Here is a 13,797-nt window from a genome sequence, read left to right as displayed (position 1 = left end):
ATATATATGCCATATATTGACCCCGATTATATGCCAAGTATGAAACTAAGCTGAGTGATGAACAACAGGGGTTCATTGATCACAGCAGAGCCAGTGTGGTCCTGAGAAGGTTTGATGGGGTGACCAAGCCTGGCTCTTGAGCCTGCCTATCCTACTTGCCTTCTATTCTTATGTATCAGGGCATCCGGGCCAGGGACCAGTTGCATCAGCACCTAGAGGAGGCCATTGCTGAGAAGCTTCAGAAAGACAAGGCTGCAGAGCCAGGTGACCCCCTCGCCCTGATCATTCACAGCGCTAGGGAGCTGGGCCAGGAGCTCTCAGTGCAGGAGCTAAAGGTAGGCAGAGGGAGGCCATTGCCCTCCACTTTGTTACCCTCAGGTCTCCACACATATGCTGCACCCCCAGCCACTTCTCCTTTGGCACAGGTACATCACAGGGTGAAAAGAAAGAGAGGTCCTGGGTTCCAGTTGTAACAACCACAGCCACTATCTGTGAAGCCTTGGGCTGCTACCCATCCTTCCAAGAGCACTGAAGCCATGAATTCTAAGCCCATCTTTAAGCTCTAGCCCACCCATCCACCCCTTCCATTCCCCTAGTCTCTCACCCCCTGTCTTTTGTTCTGGTGTCCTACTCCCTTATAAAGCCCTCTTCTCTCTTTTTCCTACAAAATCTAAGACACTCAGGATCAAATTCCACAGCCTCAAAATTCCTCTCTTCTTCCCTAAAATCAATTTTCCATGAGACACCTTGGCACTTGTCACCTCGACCTGCCTTGCAGGGTCTTTTGGTCAATTAGCACCCCAACCCCTTTCCTGTATACAGCTAGGAGCACACAGTGGGCAGGAGGACCACTAACACCTCTTAAGAAACCAAAAAGAAGTGCAATGGAGAAGTCAGGGGAAAATTAGAAAGGGGACTTCCATACACAGCTCTCTCCTGTCTCTGGGTCTCAATTTTCCACCTTCTACCAGCCAGTGACTGAAAAGTGGGGGCCAACTGTAGTTTCTTCTCTGAGAATAAGATAAATAATTTCCATCCTGTAAAGTCCAGAGCCATCAAAGGGATTATAAAGAATAGGTGAAGTTTGAGCCCAATCTGGGCAACTCTGTCTCAGAATGACAGACAGACACACGGATAGATCAATCTGAAGATTCTGGGTTTGAGCCCCATTATGTTGGGGAGGGAGGAAGTTCTAGAAAGTGGTGTAGAAAGAAGTGGGTGGTTCTTCTGACTTGACAGGACTGAGTAGGGAGAAACAACACTCTCAGGGAGGGAACTTCCTGATCAGAAATTGTCCATAAAGGCCTGGACATCAAGGGAGACATGGGCCGGGCAGGGAGGATATTGGACCTGAGGTCTCCATATCTGTGCCCCTCTTTGTCCAAAGTGGGGCTCCCAGTTAGCGTCCCTTGAGGATTTAATATTCCTTCCACAAATATATTTACTTTTTTTTTTTTTTTTTTTTGGTGGAACCGGGGATTGAACTCAGGATCTTGTGCTTGCCAGGCAAGCGCTTATTCTACTGAGCTATCTCCCCGGCCTCCTTCCACAAATACCATTAGGCACCTACTCAATATCAGATACTGTGCTGCGGTGGGAGATGTGCTACACAAATGACCTTGCCAAAAAAAAATGACCCTGCCCAGCAGAGGAGAGGGTGTACATTCACCCACAACCCAGGAGTCAGAGAATAAACACAAAGACCAGTGCTAGAAGGAAAGAAGACGCTGGATCAGGGCAGTGCAGGCACAGTGAGGGTGCCCTTCTTGGACAAAGAATAGGCAATGTCCCTTCTTGGGCACAGCAGACCAGGAAAAGCTATAGAGATGGAGCAAGAGCAATCTTGTAAGCACAGCGATAAAGGTGTGAGGCAGGCACTGGTGTGGGCTGGCTCTGTGGCTGCAGGTGCTGTGGCCTGTTCACTGCCGTCCCCCTCACGACACCCATAGAGGGCTGGCAGCAGCACCACTAGAAGATCAAGGATACCAGATACTCCAACCTGCTGGGACTACTAGCTGACCAGACCCTGGGCATCTCTCTGAGCCTCAGGTTTCCAACCCTGTACAAAATGAGAGAATTGTGCCTAACGGAGTTAAGCTGAGGATCAAGTAAGAAAATACACTTAAGGCATCTAGGATAATACACAGAACAAGTTCCTAGCAGTATCTCTGGAAATTCTCCCAAGGCAGGTAGATAAATCATTATATTGCCTGATGCTCAATGTGACTTTCCCAAGTGACAGACTTGGAATTTAATTCCATGATTCCAGGATCCACACACATAGCTGCCGCGATAGCATGTCCTACTGGGTCGCCTTAGGGTAATAGTAACTTTGCGCGCCGCGTGTCTCTGGTGGGGCAGTGCCTGAGACTCCGCGCTGCTCGGGCTGTCTTGTAGGAGTCAGCTGTGGAGCTCCTCTTTGCTTCCTTCTTCACCACCGCCAGCGCCAGCACGTCCCTAATCCTTCTGCTACTACAGAACCCGGCAGCCGTCGCCAAGATCCAACAGGAACTGGCGACGCAAGGGCTGGGGAGCGCATGCAGTTGTGTGCCCGGAGCGGCAGGGCTCCTGCTCGAATGCGGCTGCGAGCCCGACCTCACGCTGGCTGCCCTGGGCCGGCTGCGCTACGTGGACTGCGTCGTGAAGGAGGTGCTGCGCCTCCTGCCGCCGGTGTCCGGGGGCTACCGCACTGCGCTGAAGACTTTCGAACTCGATGTAAGTGCGTCTTGCCTTCAGCGCCGCATCTCCTGTGGCCCGCAGAGGTGCTGGGAGAGAGGAGGGCCTGGGATAAACGCCTAGAGGTCCCTCATCGTCTCACAGGGCCCCCGGCTTTCCCGTTTGTAAAGTGTCTTTGTCCTTTTCTGCTCTTCGGATCCCTGGTAGAGGGGTGCAAAGCCTGGCGCCGTGAGTTGGCAAGCTTAGGAATTTGATATACTTAAGATTTGCCAGCAGTCTGTAGACAACTCAATTAGAGATGAGTTTTAGAATACAAACATACTTTTTGCTAAACATGTCCCCCCAACCCCGCGCAGTGTGAATGGAGTGCCAAAGCTCTATGACTCCTCAGGCTTTTCCTCATCTGGCTAAAACTAGTTGCCAAGAAAGCATACTAATTAAAATACAGGTAAAGTCTGAGTGATGTCATCAGGCTGCCCTGAGCTGGGCAGAATAAAGGTCCAGATCTGACTCCATCTCTGAGTGACATTTGGGAGTTCTGTTTTCCCGTGAGGCCTCTGGAAAAAGCTGTCTTAGTCCTTCTCAGCTCTGAAAATCCACATGGAGCCAGGACTGTATGGAGAAGTGGCAGCATTGGGATTTGGTCGTTTAGTACTGCCAAACTGAGGGCATTGCCTGAGAGGTCACTGCAGTCCTCTTGGCATGGAGCTTCTTGGTTTGATAGTTCCAGGCAAAGAGTGGGCATCTATCTCCTTTCACTGTGAACATAAGGTGCATTGCAAGGGACACTGGGATTCTGCCCAAGACTCCAAGGAGGAAGGAACTGGGACCGACATCTTTATCAAAAATGATGGAGTGAATAGTGTGGTTTCCAGTGCTGGGTGACACCAAAACATTTTCAGAACTGGCATCTGAACTGCAGCAGTGAAAGATTAGAATGAGAAGCGCACACTACAGAGAGGAAACAGCCCAGACAAAAGTGCTTGTTTAGAAGAATCTTGGATGCCAAATCTCGGAAATCGTATTTCATTGTGCATGTGTGGGCGTGCCCTACTGAAACAAAAGGAGAGGAAAGAAAACCACCAAGGATTATTAGTGAGGTTGACACAGGACGAGGGACGAGAAGAGGTCCTAGCTGTCCTCCAGTGTACAGATGGGGAAATTGAGGGCTAGAGCGGAACCAATGCTCCTTAGGTGATTTCAAGATACTGTACTCTGCCACCTGGTGAAAATCTGAGTAGTAACTTCCACCACCAGGGAGTCATCAGAAAGGCTTTGGAAATCTGAAAGCTTTTGTGGTGAGGGCAGCCAGATAATCAAAGGACTGTAACACACGCACACGCACACGCACACGTATGCACGCACGTACCCACAGCGCTGGGTTGGGTCGGCTGAGAGTGAGGGGAAAGAGCAGCATGGTTAGAAACCCTGAGGTTGAGCGAAAGGAACCTATGGACAGCAATATTAAGGACTTTCTTTTTTGTGGTCTTCTTAAAGTGTGGCTGCCAGGTTTGGGCATTATTGTTCAGCTAATGAGTGAGGACAGGAAGGAATTTATAAAGGAGTTACCCTAGAAGAATGGGTGTTCTAGCTGCCTTGTCCATCCCAGGTATCTGATAGGTACAGGACAAAAATATAGGTTTCCTGACTTAAAGTCAGAATCAAAAAGATAAAACAAGGGAAACTAACATTCAACAAATAGATCCTATTTGCTCAACAATAATACATGCCTGACCCATTTTTTCCCAATTCTCACAACATAGTGCAGTCTTTTTTCTGTTGGTGCTGGAGACAGAGTCTCGCCAAGTTAACCAGGTGGCCTCCAATTTGGGACTCTCAGCCCAGGCTTCTGGAGTAGCTGAAACTACAGGTATTTGCCACCAAGGCAGGCTTAAGATGAGCATTATTGTTCGCCTTTTATCAGTTAAGAATGAGGCTCCACAAGATTGATTATCAAGCCCAAGGTCATATGGCTCACCCGTGAAGAGGCTGACATTTGAGTGCTGGATGGTTCTCCTGGCTTTTGTGTTGGTCCTGTATTCCTGCCTGCGTCCGCGTGCCTGTTTGCCTCATCCTGGGGTGTGGGTCGGCGGTTGGGGTCGTTCTTAGTTGTCTCATAGTCAGGCCGGTCCCATTGCTTCCTCGCAGGGTTACCAGATCCCCAAAGGCTGGAGCGTGATGTATAGCATCCGGGACACACACGAGACGGCCGCGGTATACAGTAGCCCGCCCGAAGGCTTTGACCCAGAGCGCTTTGGCGCAGCTCGTGAAGAAGAGCGGGGAACCTCCGGCCGCTTTCATTATATCCCGTTTGGCGGCGGTGCACGCAGCTGCCTCGGCCAGGAGCTGGCGCAGGCGGTGCTGCAGCTGCTAGCTGTGGAGCTGGTGCGCACCGCACGCTGGGAGCTGGCCACTCCCGCCTTCCCGGCCATGCAAACGGTGCCCATCGTCCACCCAGTGGACGGATTGCGGCTCTTTTTCCACCCGCTTGTAAATTCAGCCGCGGGAAATAGGGTACACCTCTGACCAGCGGCGCTTCAAGACTTGCCCAGTGGCTGCAGTGCAGCGCGTCATGCTCACATTGGCTGGTTCACGTCTCCAAAAATCCTTAATCCAACGTTGCTCAGTGCTGGAGGAGGAGCAAACTACGGTCACTGCACAAGACAAATGCTCTGGCCAGTGGGAAGGCGCTGCCTTCATGCCAAACCAGGAGGAAGGCAAAGTGTGGGTCAAGCTTCTTAAGCCCATCCCAAAGCAGGGGTGAAGAGGTCCCCTGGGTGCGCCCCAATTCACCTCCCGTGGCAGTCAGGGGAGGTTCCTGGGCCCTCGAGTTGGGTAGATGGGGGGGCATATCTAGTGCCAGAGACCTGGTGAGAACCTTTCCAGGAAGTCAGAGTGCTGAGAGCCTGATGGTAGGCCATACGATGACGCACCCCAGGGGACAGCCTATGGAAAGGTTGCAGGCCGCTGGCCTCCTGCTTGCTGAGCTTTGGCCAGTCTTGGAGGAAACTTAGAACTGCTTTCACTGCCAGGGCTCTAAATGGCTTAGCACCACTGGATCTGCTGCAAATTTATTTTTTAAAAAGTTTCCTTCTTCAAGAATTCATTTAATCTCATTTATACAGGAAAAAATAGGTACACAGAGATGCCTCTAAGGCTGGTTCATGGGACTGGGATGTTGTGATGTAATCCCTTCATGAGAGGTTGAGTTATAATCAGAGGGAGGTTTGGGATATTTGTACCAAAAACAGGAAGGCCAAGAAATAAAATTTCTTCCCAGGGATTGAGCAAGGAGGCCAGGGCTTAGCTGGGCAGGTGCTCCCTGGTGGGAAGGCACAGGTGGTGGACAGAGTAAGGAAGGACAAACCTGAAGGACCCACCCCAGTGCATACCCAGAGAGGTCAGAAGCTGGGCAGCCTTGTTTCCAGACTCTTCCCACTTCCCTCAAACTCAGCTTTGAATTATCTGGGGGAAGCTATTGCAGAAAAACTGAGGAACAGAGAGACGAATGTCCATGGAGCCAATAGTGGACTTGTTGGCCAGCACTCCTCCCACTACCTGCCCATGTAGGATCCAGCCCTTTAACCTTTCCTTTGGTGTCCCTAGTCTGACCTAACTACTGCAGTCTGTCCTATCTTAACTCAGGGGTTCCCATCATTTTAAATCAAAGTCAAGGGCCTCTGTGCCATCATTCCTAACAGCCTACTTCAACCTGTCATGCATCTTCCCAGAGACCTGGGCAGCTGGACAGTGAGTGTTCAGCCAAGAAAGTAGCTGCCCAGGCCCAAGCTGACCCCTTAGTGCACCAAAAGGAAACCAGCACCCTCCTGACCTTATGCTTAAGGTGGATCTGGGGACCTGAAGGAAAAGGGGACACAGCTGGCATGGAGTTGGGAGCTTGAGAGCACAGTGGGCTCTTCTGAGCCAGGCTTACACCACCTTAACACCCACACAGGGCAATTCATCACCCATGGCCCTTCACAGGTCCAGGCCCTAAACTCAGCAGGCACCAGAGACAGCAAAGGTGGCTGAAGGCAGGACTGCCCTCAGGGTGCTTTTGAAAACTGAGGACATCCTGGCCTGAAAAGAATGGGTCTGGGAGAGACCAAAGGACCCCACTTGAGAATTAATTCTGATTTGGGGAGAGAAGAAAAATATGAAGAGGGGCCTGTCAGAATCCACCATAGCTAAGCTGGTTCCAAGGGACTTGGTTTACTTGTTCTGGGGTCTACAAGGGTGGCTCCAGTTTTACCCTACATAGCCATTGCTGTGTCTGGTTTTACTAGCTCTATGTCATCAGGGGAAGCAGGTGTGGTCCTTTGGTCTTCTAGACTTTATTTACCCTCCTGGATTTGATATGCTCATGGACTCAGGCAATAAATAGATTAGAAAACAAAACAGCAAGAATCTGTCCAGTGGCGAGAGAAAATGCTATAAAGAAAATACAGCAGGCCTATAGTACAGAGTGCTGTAATTCCGTGTGTGTGTGTGGGGGAAGAGCCTTTCTGAGGACGTGACGGGGATTTTGGAAGGGAATAGTCCCTGGGGAGTTTGGGGAAAGGCACTCCAAACAGCAGGCGTGAAAAGTCAGGCCCAATAAGTGTGAATGGGGGGCAGTCTTTGAAATAGGAAGGCTATTTTGTAAATATTTTGAAAGCATTTTGTTTTCCAATGACCACTCCACCACCATAGCCCAAGAAAACATGGCCAGGTTTCTAGGTCCAAGTTCTTATTGGGTTGGTACTTTATTGACTCTCCCTCCCCTCTTTAAAATGTTCTTTAATAATTTTTTACTCTCTCACATAATCTTTTCCTGGACGCTCCCGCGGGTCTCAATGCACAGATAGGTTATATTAAAAAAAAAAAAAAAAAAACTTTCTCCCTGTGGCAACTACAAGAGCACTCATCTCGTGACCCGGTGCACACTGAACTTGGCGTGGTGGCAGGCGCAGAGTTCATTCGGATGTCAGGGTCCAGCCTGCTGGGGTCACAGGCGGGTCAGGCCGGAGCTTGGAAATGGGCCTCAGGTCACGCCCCCTGCTCTCCTGCTCCGCGCCGCGGCGGAGGGTTCCTCTAGAAAGAGGCGCGCCCTAGATTTCTAAGCATTACCTCTAGCGGGGTTCCAGCTACCGCTCAGAAGACGGCGTTCCCTTTTTACAGTCCCCAAATAGAAGAAACAGCCGTGGGAGGTAGCGCGGGACATACGCTCCGGGGCACCCCGGTTGTGAGCACTGCTGGAACCTTACAGGTCCTCACGACCTCTGCACGTATTTTTTGACTCCCTCCAAGTTTGGGGGCCATGCGGGAGGTCTACGTATTTAACAGCTCTTAGGATCAAAGAGATTTTTCTATCTACAAGGAACGCTTTCCCGGGCGCAGGGATGTGTGCTTCTCCAGGAGCCAACGTACAGTTCTAAACAAACGTGCGTCGTTCTGTTTCGCTTTCTGCCTCTGCTGCGTTTAGCAAACTAAAGCAGCCCAAGTCTCTGACTAGTCCTCGGCTGCGTGGCCCGGCCAGGTGGAAAGTCCAGAGCGCACGTGCGCACCCCGCAGTGTCCGAGCTCAGGTACTGGCCACAGGAGCAGCTAGTTGAAGTTGGGCAAAGTCCGGAGGACGCGCTCTCCAGTAAGAATTCCCTCAACCCTCCCATTAGCGGCAGGCAAAAGCCTGGATTTAGGGCCAAGAAGTTCTGATCAGGGTGAGGATGGCGGCTTGGCACTGGATGAGAGCGAGGAGGGCTCCGGAGCCCCGCGTCCACCTTGATAACGAAGGCTGGCGGCACGGAGCTGGGAGATGGAAAGAGTGTTTACAATCAGAGGCCTCCTTTTGGGAACTCACAGCTGTCCTAAGGTGTAGACCTTGGGAAGATCGCTTCTATCGGGTGGAGGAGTAAACGGACACCAGACTGTGTCCTGATGACTTGCTCAAGGTCAGGAACTAGATAAGGAGCCAGGACTTTTGGGGTTTTCTGCCTGTGCCTCCCTCCGACTCCTTATCCTGCTAGGGCAAAGCACCCTTTTCCTGCTGCCTAGGTGATGGCTGCAAGCCCCAGGGTCCCGGGAATAGTGCTGGCTTGGCCGCATCACACAGCCTCCGATCCCTAGCTGCCCACGAATTGCCCACCCTGTCCGTCACTGGGGTGTCAGAATGGGGGATCAGGCTTGTGTAGTGTGGGACCTAGGGTAGGACCTTGCAAGACTTCTTAAGTGACTGCTGGCTTCCTTGTGGCGCTGGTAAGCTAGGATCCACGCGCTCCTCATACTGACTCCCCATCTCTTGCTTGGATCATGACCCTGGGCTCTTCTCAGGATCTTCCGAAGACTCGGGAAACTTGTGTCTTGTCCACTCGATGATGATTCCTTGCTTCCCCGGCAGGTGGAAAGGGCCTCACGAGGCGCTAGTAAACGGAAAGGCAGCGCAAATGGCTTGGGGTCGGGGTGGCCCGTTGGACCCGGCGGGAGGGAGACCGTCTGGAAGTCGAGGGCTCGGGATGCCCGCTCCACCGCCCCCATTCCTCCATTCCCTAGGAGGCGCGTTCACCTTGGGTGCGAGAGGCGTTGCTCCTGCCCCGCACCCTCCGGAGGCGCGCTCCGAGGGAATCCACCGCGGAACAAACGGTTAAACGTTTTGGGCAGCGCCCTGCGGGGGGGAGGAGCCTGGGGCCCAATCCGCAATTAAAGATGAACTTTGAGTGAACTAATTGAACAAGGTAACGTGGGCAGGAACCTGGTACGCCTATAAAGGGGGCGCGCGGCGGGGTTTGCAGCGCTGGAGGCAGCAGGTGGCGCGGGAGGCCGCAGCGTGCCATGGGGCTCCCCGCGCTGCTGGCCAGTGCGCTCTGCACCTTCGTACTGCCGCTGCTGCTTTTCCTGGCTGCAATTAAGCTGTGGGACTTATACTGCGTGAGCAGCCGCGACCGCAGCTGCTCCCTCCCCTTACCCCCCGGAACTATGGGTTTCCCTTTCTTTGGCGAAACCTTACAGATGGTGCTGCAGGTAAGGGAGCTTGGGGCGGAACAGGACGCCGCCTCGGGGCTGGCTTAGCCTCCGCTGAAGACCGGGGTAGGCGTCCTGATGAGGGAAGCTACTGCCGCTGGAAGCGTTGCTAGCTGGAGGCGCGACGCACCCTGCGTCCCCTCACTCCCGCCTCTCTCCTCCACCTTCCTCTCACAGCGGAGGAAGTTCCTGCAGATGAAGCGCAGAAAATACGGCTTCATTTACAAGACACATCTGTTTGGGCGGCCCACGGTGCGGGTGATGGGTGCAGACAACGTGCGTCGCATCTTACTTGGAGAGCACCGGCTGGTGTCGGTCCACTGGCCCGCATCGGTCCGCACCATCCTGGGCTCTGGCTGCCTTTCCAACCTGCACGATTCATCGCACAAGCAGCGCAAGAAGGTGAGGGCGGGGTGGCGACGCCTGGGCAGGGAGGGGAAACCCCGTTCATTGGAGGAGTTTGAGCAGATAGATGCTGGGCGAGCACTAGCGATATAAAATGTGTCCCGGGACCCTCTCCGAACGCCAGTTTAGCTTTCCCAGTCAGGATATGCATTAGGACTGGAGGGGCTAAGGGTAAAAAGGGGGCACAGGAAAGAGGGGCAAGGAGAATTTTAAATCAGTCTGCTCCTCGGACTCAGGTGATTATGCGGGCCTTCACCCGTGAGGCACTCCAGTGCTACGTGCCAGTGATCACCGAGGAAGTGAGCAGTTGCTTGGAGCAGTGGTTGAGCTGCGGCGAGCGCGGCCTCCTGGTCTACCCCGAAGTGAAGCGCCTCATGTTTCGCATCGCCATGCGTATCCTGCTGGGCTGCGAACCTCGGCCCGCGGGTGGCGGGGAGGACGAGCAACAGCTAGTGGAGGCCTTCGAGGAGATGACGCGCAATCTTTTCTCGCTGCCCATCGACGTGCCTTTCAGTGGGCTATACCGGGTAAGAGCGGCAGCCTGAGTGAGGATAGAGGGGTGCACCACTCAGGGCACCAACTAGGGACGCAGCAGTGCATGCTCATTGCCACGCACCCTCTACACTCAGGGCGTGAAGGCGCGGAATCTCATTCATGCACGCATTGAGGAGAACATTCGAGCCAAGATCTGCAGGTTGCGGGCTTCCGAGCCTGGCGGGGATTGCAAAGACGCGCTGCAGCTGTTGATCGAACATTCTTGGGACAAGGGAGAGCCACTGGACATGCAGGTGAGTGGTGACACCCGCAGTTGGCTCCCTGGTTTTCCAAATACGATTCCTGAGGCCCAGCTTCTCAGTGAGCTATCTGCCCAGACTAGGGATCTGGAAGGTTGACATTTGGTCTAGAAAACTTTGGAACAGGCTGTCCTGGAAATGGGAATGTCCTAGTCTCTCCAGGTTGGTTTCCAAAGGAAAGATAGAATTTGCAGAAAGTTAGTAAAGAACTTTGGGCGATCTTAAGCCAGTGCTTTAACTAAGGAAGTCCCTGAAAAGTGATCTTACTTACTGTCTGTCACTAACTAAACTAGACCATGCATTTTGTTAATGATGTTGAGTTCTTTGGTTTGCAGTCAGCAAAACTTTTAGTCCTTCTAGTTTTTCCTCCAGTAATACACAGCTTGGTTCTCAGTAATCCCTCCATAAAACTGCAAGTAGATTCCCTTGCCCCAGAGTACAGGCAATTGAACCCAGGGCCTTGCATATGCCAAGCAAGCCTCTGCCCCTGAGCTACATCCCTGGCCCACAGAGCTGTAAAACCTTTTACCTTATTTTTAGGCACTAAAGCAATCTTCAACTGAACTTCTCTTTGGCGGACATGAAACTACAGCCAGTGCAGCAACATCTCTGATCAGTTACCTGGGGCTCTACCCACATGTTCTCCAGAAAGTTCGAGAGGAGCTGAAAAGTAAGGTAGGAAGACTCTAGGGGCTGGGTCTCTCTCTCTCTCTGTCTCTCTGTCTCTCTGTCTCTCTCTCTGTCTCTCTGTCTCTTTCTCTGTCTCTTTCTCTGTCTCTCTGTATTTCTCTCAGTCTGTCTCTCTCTGTCTCTGTCTTTCTCTCTGTCTCTGTCTCTCTGTCTCTCTCTGTCTCTCTATCTCTCTCTGTCTCTGTCTCTCTGTCTCTCTCTCTGTCTCTCTCTGACTCAAACCCAAGGCTTTGTGCTTGCCAGGCAGGTAGTGTACCACTGAGTGACAGTCCTGAGTCCTAGGAGTTCCCTTAGGAGCTCCCTATTAACTCAGAAAATTCTGTGGCTCTATCACCAACTTCCCAGTGAATAAGTGAGCGACCTTTGCTAAATATTTATAAAGTGCAGGGCCAAGGTGATTCTCTGGTGAGGGGAGAGAATCAGCTCTGTAAATTGAAAAGAATGGAATCTTGAGTTGTGATCCCACTTGGGCAAGGTTTGGCCTTGTACTCCTGCCCATCCTCCACTTTTTGCAGATAGATTCCATTTCCTTGGGTTTGGGTGTTCGAAGGCAAGAACAACATGATCAGTACACATAGCTGAGCAGGGTGGGCAGTGGTGGTGGTGTGAGTGAGTGAGGGACCTTGACCCTTCTGTCTCTTGGATTTGTAAGTAGATAGTGGATGTGGGTGCAAATGTCCACTAGCTATTGTTTCTTCCTCATTTTATCCCATCCTGAGGCCCTTTGAGTTTAGTCCTATTTATCTCTGCTGAACTGATTTCACTGGGTTGGAAAATAACCACTCACCTCTGTGTGATTGTTTGGACAGGGCTTACTTTGCAAGAGCAATCAGGACAACAAGTTGGATATGGAAATTTTGGAGCAACTTAAATACATTGGGTGTGTTATTAAGGAGACCCTCCGACTGAATCCCCCGGTTCCAGGAGGGTTTCGAGTGGCTCTGAAGACTTTTGAATTAAATGTAAGTTAAGAGTTCTCCCAACTTTGCATCCTTATTCTGCTCTTGTGATTTAAAACCTACGTTTGCTTTCTTGAGCATTAACTTACATTCCTTATATTTTGATAACATTGTCCTGTACTATGTGGACTTAGATTTCAATAACCTAAATAAATCTCTTTCGCCCTCCCTCCTCTTTTTTAACTCATAGAACACCAAGGATATCTGTGATAGTTTTTTGTGGTTGAAAGCTAAATTCCAATTTATCAACCCCTGGGACTTCATGATCTTTTACAGGGATACCAGATTCCCAAGGGTTGGAATGTTATCTACAGTATTTGTGATACTCATGATGTGGCAGACATCTTCACTAACAAGGAGGAATTTAATCCTGACCGATTTATGCCACCTCACCCAGAGGATGCATCCAGGTTCAGCTTTATTCCATTTGGAGGAGGCCTCAGGAGCTGTGTAGGCAAAGAGTTCGCAAAAATTCTTCTCAAAATATTTACAGTAGAGCTGGCCAGGCATTGTGACTGGCGGCTTCTAAATGGACCTCCTACAATGAAAACCAGCCCCACTGTATATCCTGTGGACAATCTCCCTGCAAGATTCATTCATTTCCAGGGAGAAATCTAATGGACATGAATACTCAAACCTCAGACTTATTTGAAGTGTACATGAGTTTTTATATAGTGCCATATTGACTTATATTTAATTTCTAAATGTATATTATATTTATGTGTCTCCACTATAGTACCATGACCTCTGAATATTGAAATAATTAATTTGTATGATTTTGAATAAAGTAAAGTTTGAAAGTGCTTTTCTTGCATTTAAGGTTCCTTTTGGGGCAAATCTACTGTTTTAATGTTTGCATTTAGTGCATTGAGCCAGATGGTTAAATGTCTACCTGGGTTTATTTGCCATCTGTGCATACCTATTTTCTGTAAGGAAAAAACTTCAAGTTTTTTTCTACTGACAATTATGTATGTCTGTTAGTCCAAAAGTGTCTGCAACTTTTTGTAAGATAATTTAGGTTTTTTAATCTGAAAAAATCTTTCAAGGTTAGTTTAGTTAAATTTTTATTTTTGAGGCACTGGGGGTGGAATGAAGGGCCTCACACGTGGTAGTCAAGTGCAGAGCCTCATATGTGCTAGGCACGTAATTTCAATTTTTAAAAAAATTAAACTTATTTTGGTGGTTTTGAGGACCAAAACTTGGGACAAGTCTTTTGCTGGTGGGGGTGAGGGGGACTTCATTTTATTTATTTATTTTTTGGGGGAGGAGGGACTTCAT

The 13,797-nt window shown here is 50.6% G+C and overlaps 2 protein-coding genes across 4 annotated transcripts in view; both read left to right on the top strand.

Moving 5' to 3' along the window:
- LOC101589534 (cytochrome P450 26C1) overlaps positions 1-5,202 on the top strand; it is an 8,369-nt gene extending 3,167 nt beyond the window's left edge. Inside the window, exons 4-6 of the mRNA XM_004632050.1 lie at positions 180-335; positions 2,398-2,715; positions 4,825-5,202. Of these exons, the coding sequence (XP_004632107.1) occupies positions 180-335; positions 2,398-2,715; positions 4,825-5,202 (852 nt within the window). The remainder of the gene's footprint in view (positions 1-179; positions 336-2,397; positions 2,716-4,824) is intronic.
- A 3,129-nt stretch (positions 5,203-8,331) lies between these two features.
- On the top strand, positions 8,332-13,592 carry LOC101589142 (cytochrome P450 26A1). Of its 3 annotated transcripts, none has more exons than XM_023716186.1 (7): positions 8,332-8,605; positions 9,849-10,073; positions 10,313-10,603; positions 10,706-10,864; positions 11,411-11,545; positions 12,370-12,522; positions 12,796-13,592. In XM_023716186.1, the coding sequence occupies exons 2-7, from the start codon at positions 9,867-9,869 to the stop codon at positions 13,135-13,137; spliced, it is 1,287 nt and encodes a 428-aa protein (XP_023571954.1). In that variant the 5' UTR covers positions 8,332-8,605; positions 9,849-9,866; the 3' UTR covers positions 13,138-13,592. The 3 variants fall into 3 exon arrangements, with proteins under 3 accessions (XP_023571954.1, XP_004632106.1, XP_023571955.1); XM_004632049.2 differs by lacking the exon at positions 8,332-8,605 and adding an exon at positions 9,391-9,671 and having other exon boundaries at positions 12,796-13,322; XM_023716187.1 differs by lacking the exons at positions 8,332-8,605; positions 10,313-10,603 and adding an exon at positions 9,456-9,671 and having other exon boundaries at positions 12,796-13,263.
- The last annotated feature ends 205 nt before the right edge of the window (positions 13,593-13,797 follow it).

This window comes from Octodon degus, unplaced genomic scaffold (assembly GCF_000260255.1).
Source record: "Octodon degus isolate 3935 unplaced genomic scaffold, OctDeg1.0 scaffold00046, whole genome shotgun sequence".
NCBI lineage: Eukaryota > Metazoa > Chordata > Mammalia > Rodentia > Octodontidae > Octodon > Octodon degus.
The sequence above is the reverse complement of the archived record's forward strand: the minus strand, read 5'-3'. Positions and strand labels throughout refer to the sequence as shown.

Coding starts and splice junctions, on each gene's coding strand:
- LOC101589142 (XM_004632049.2), top strand. CDS start 9,483: ATGGGGCTCCCCGCGCTGCTGGCCAGTGCGCTCTGCACCTTCGTACTG. Junction 10,604..10,705: donor CTTTCAGTGGGCTATACCGG/GTAAGAGCGGCA, acceptor CTCTACACTCAG/GGCGTGAAGGCGCGGAATCT. Junction 11,546..12,369: donor GAGAGGAGCTGAAAAGTAAG/GTAGGAAGACTC, acceptor TTGTTTGGACAG/GGCTTACTTTGCAAGAGCAA.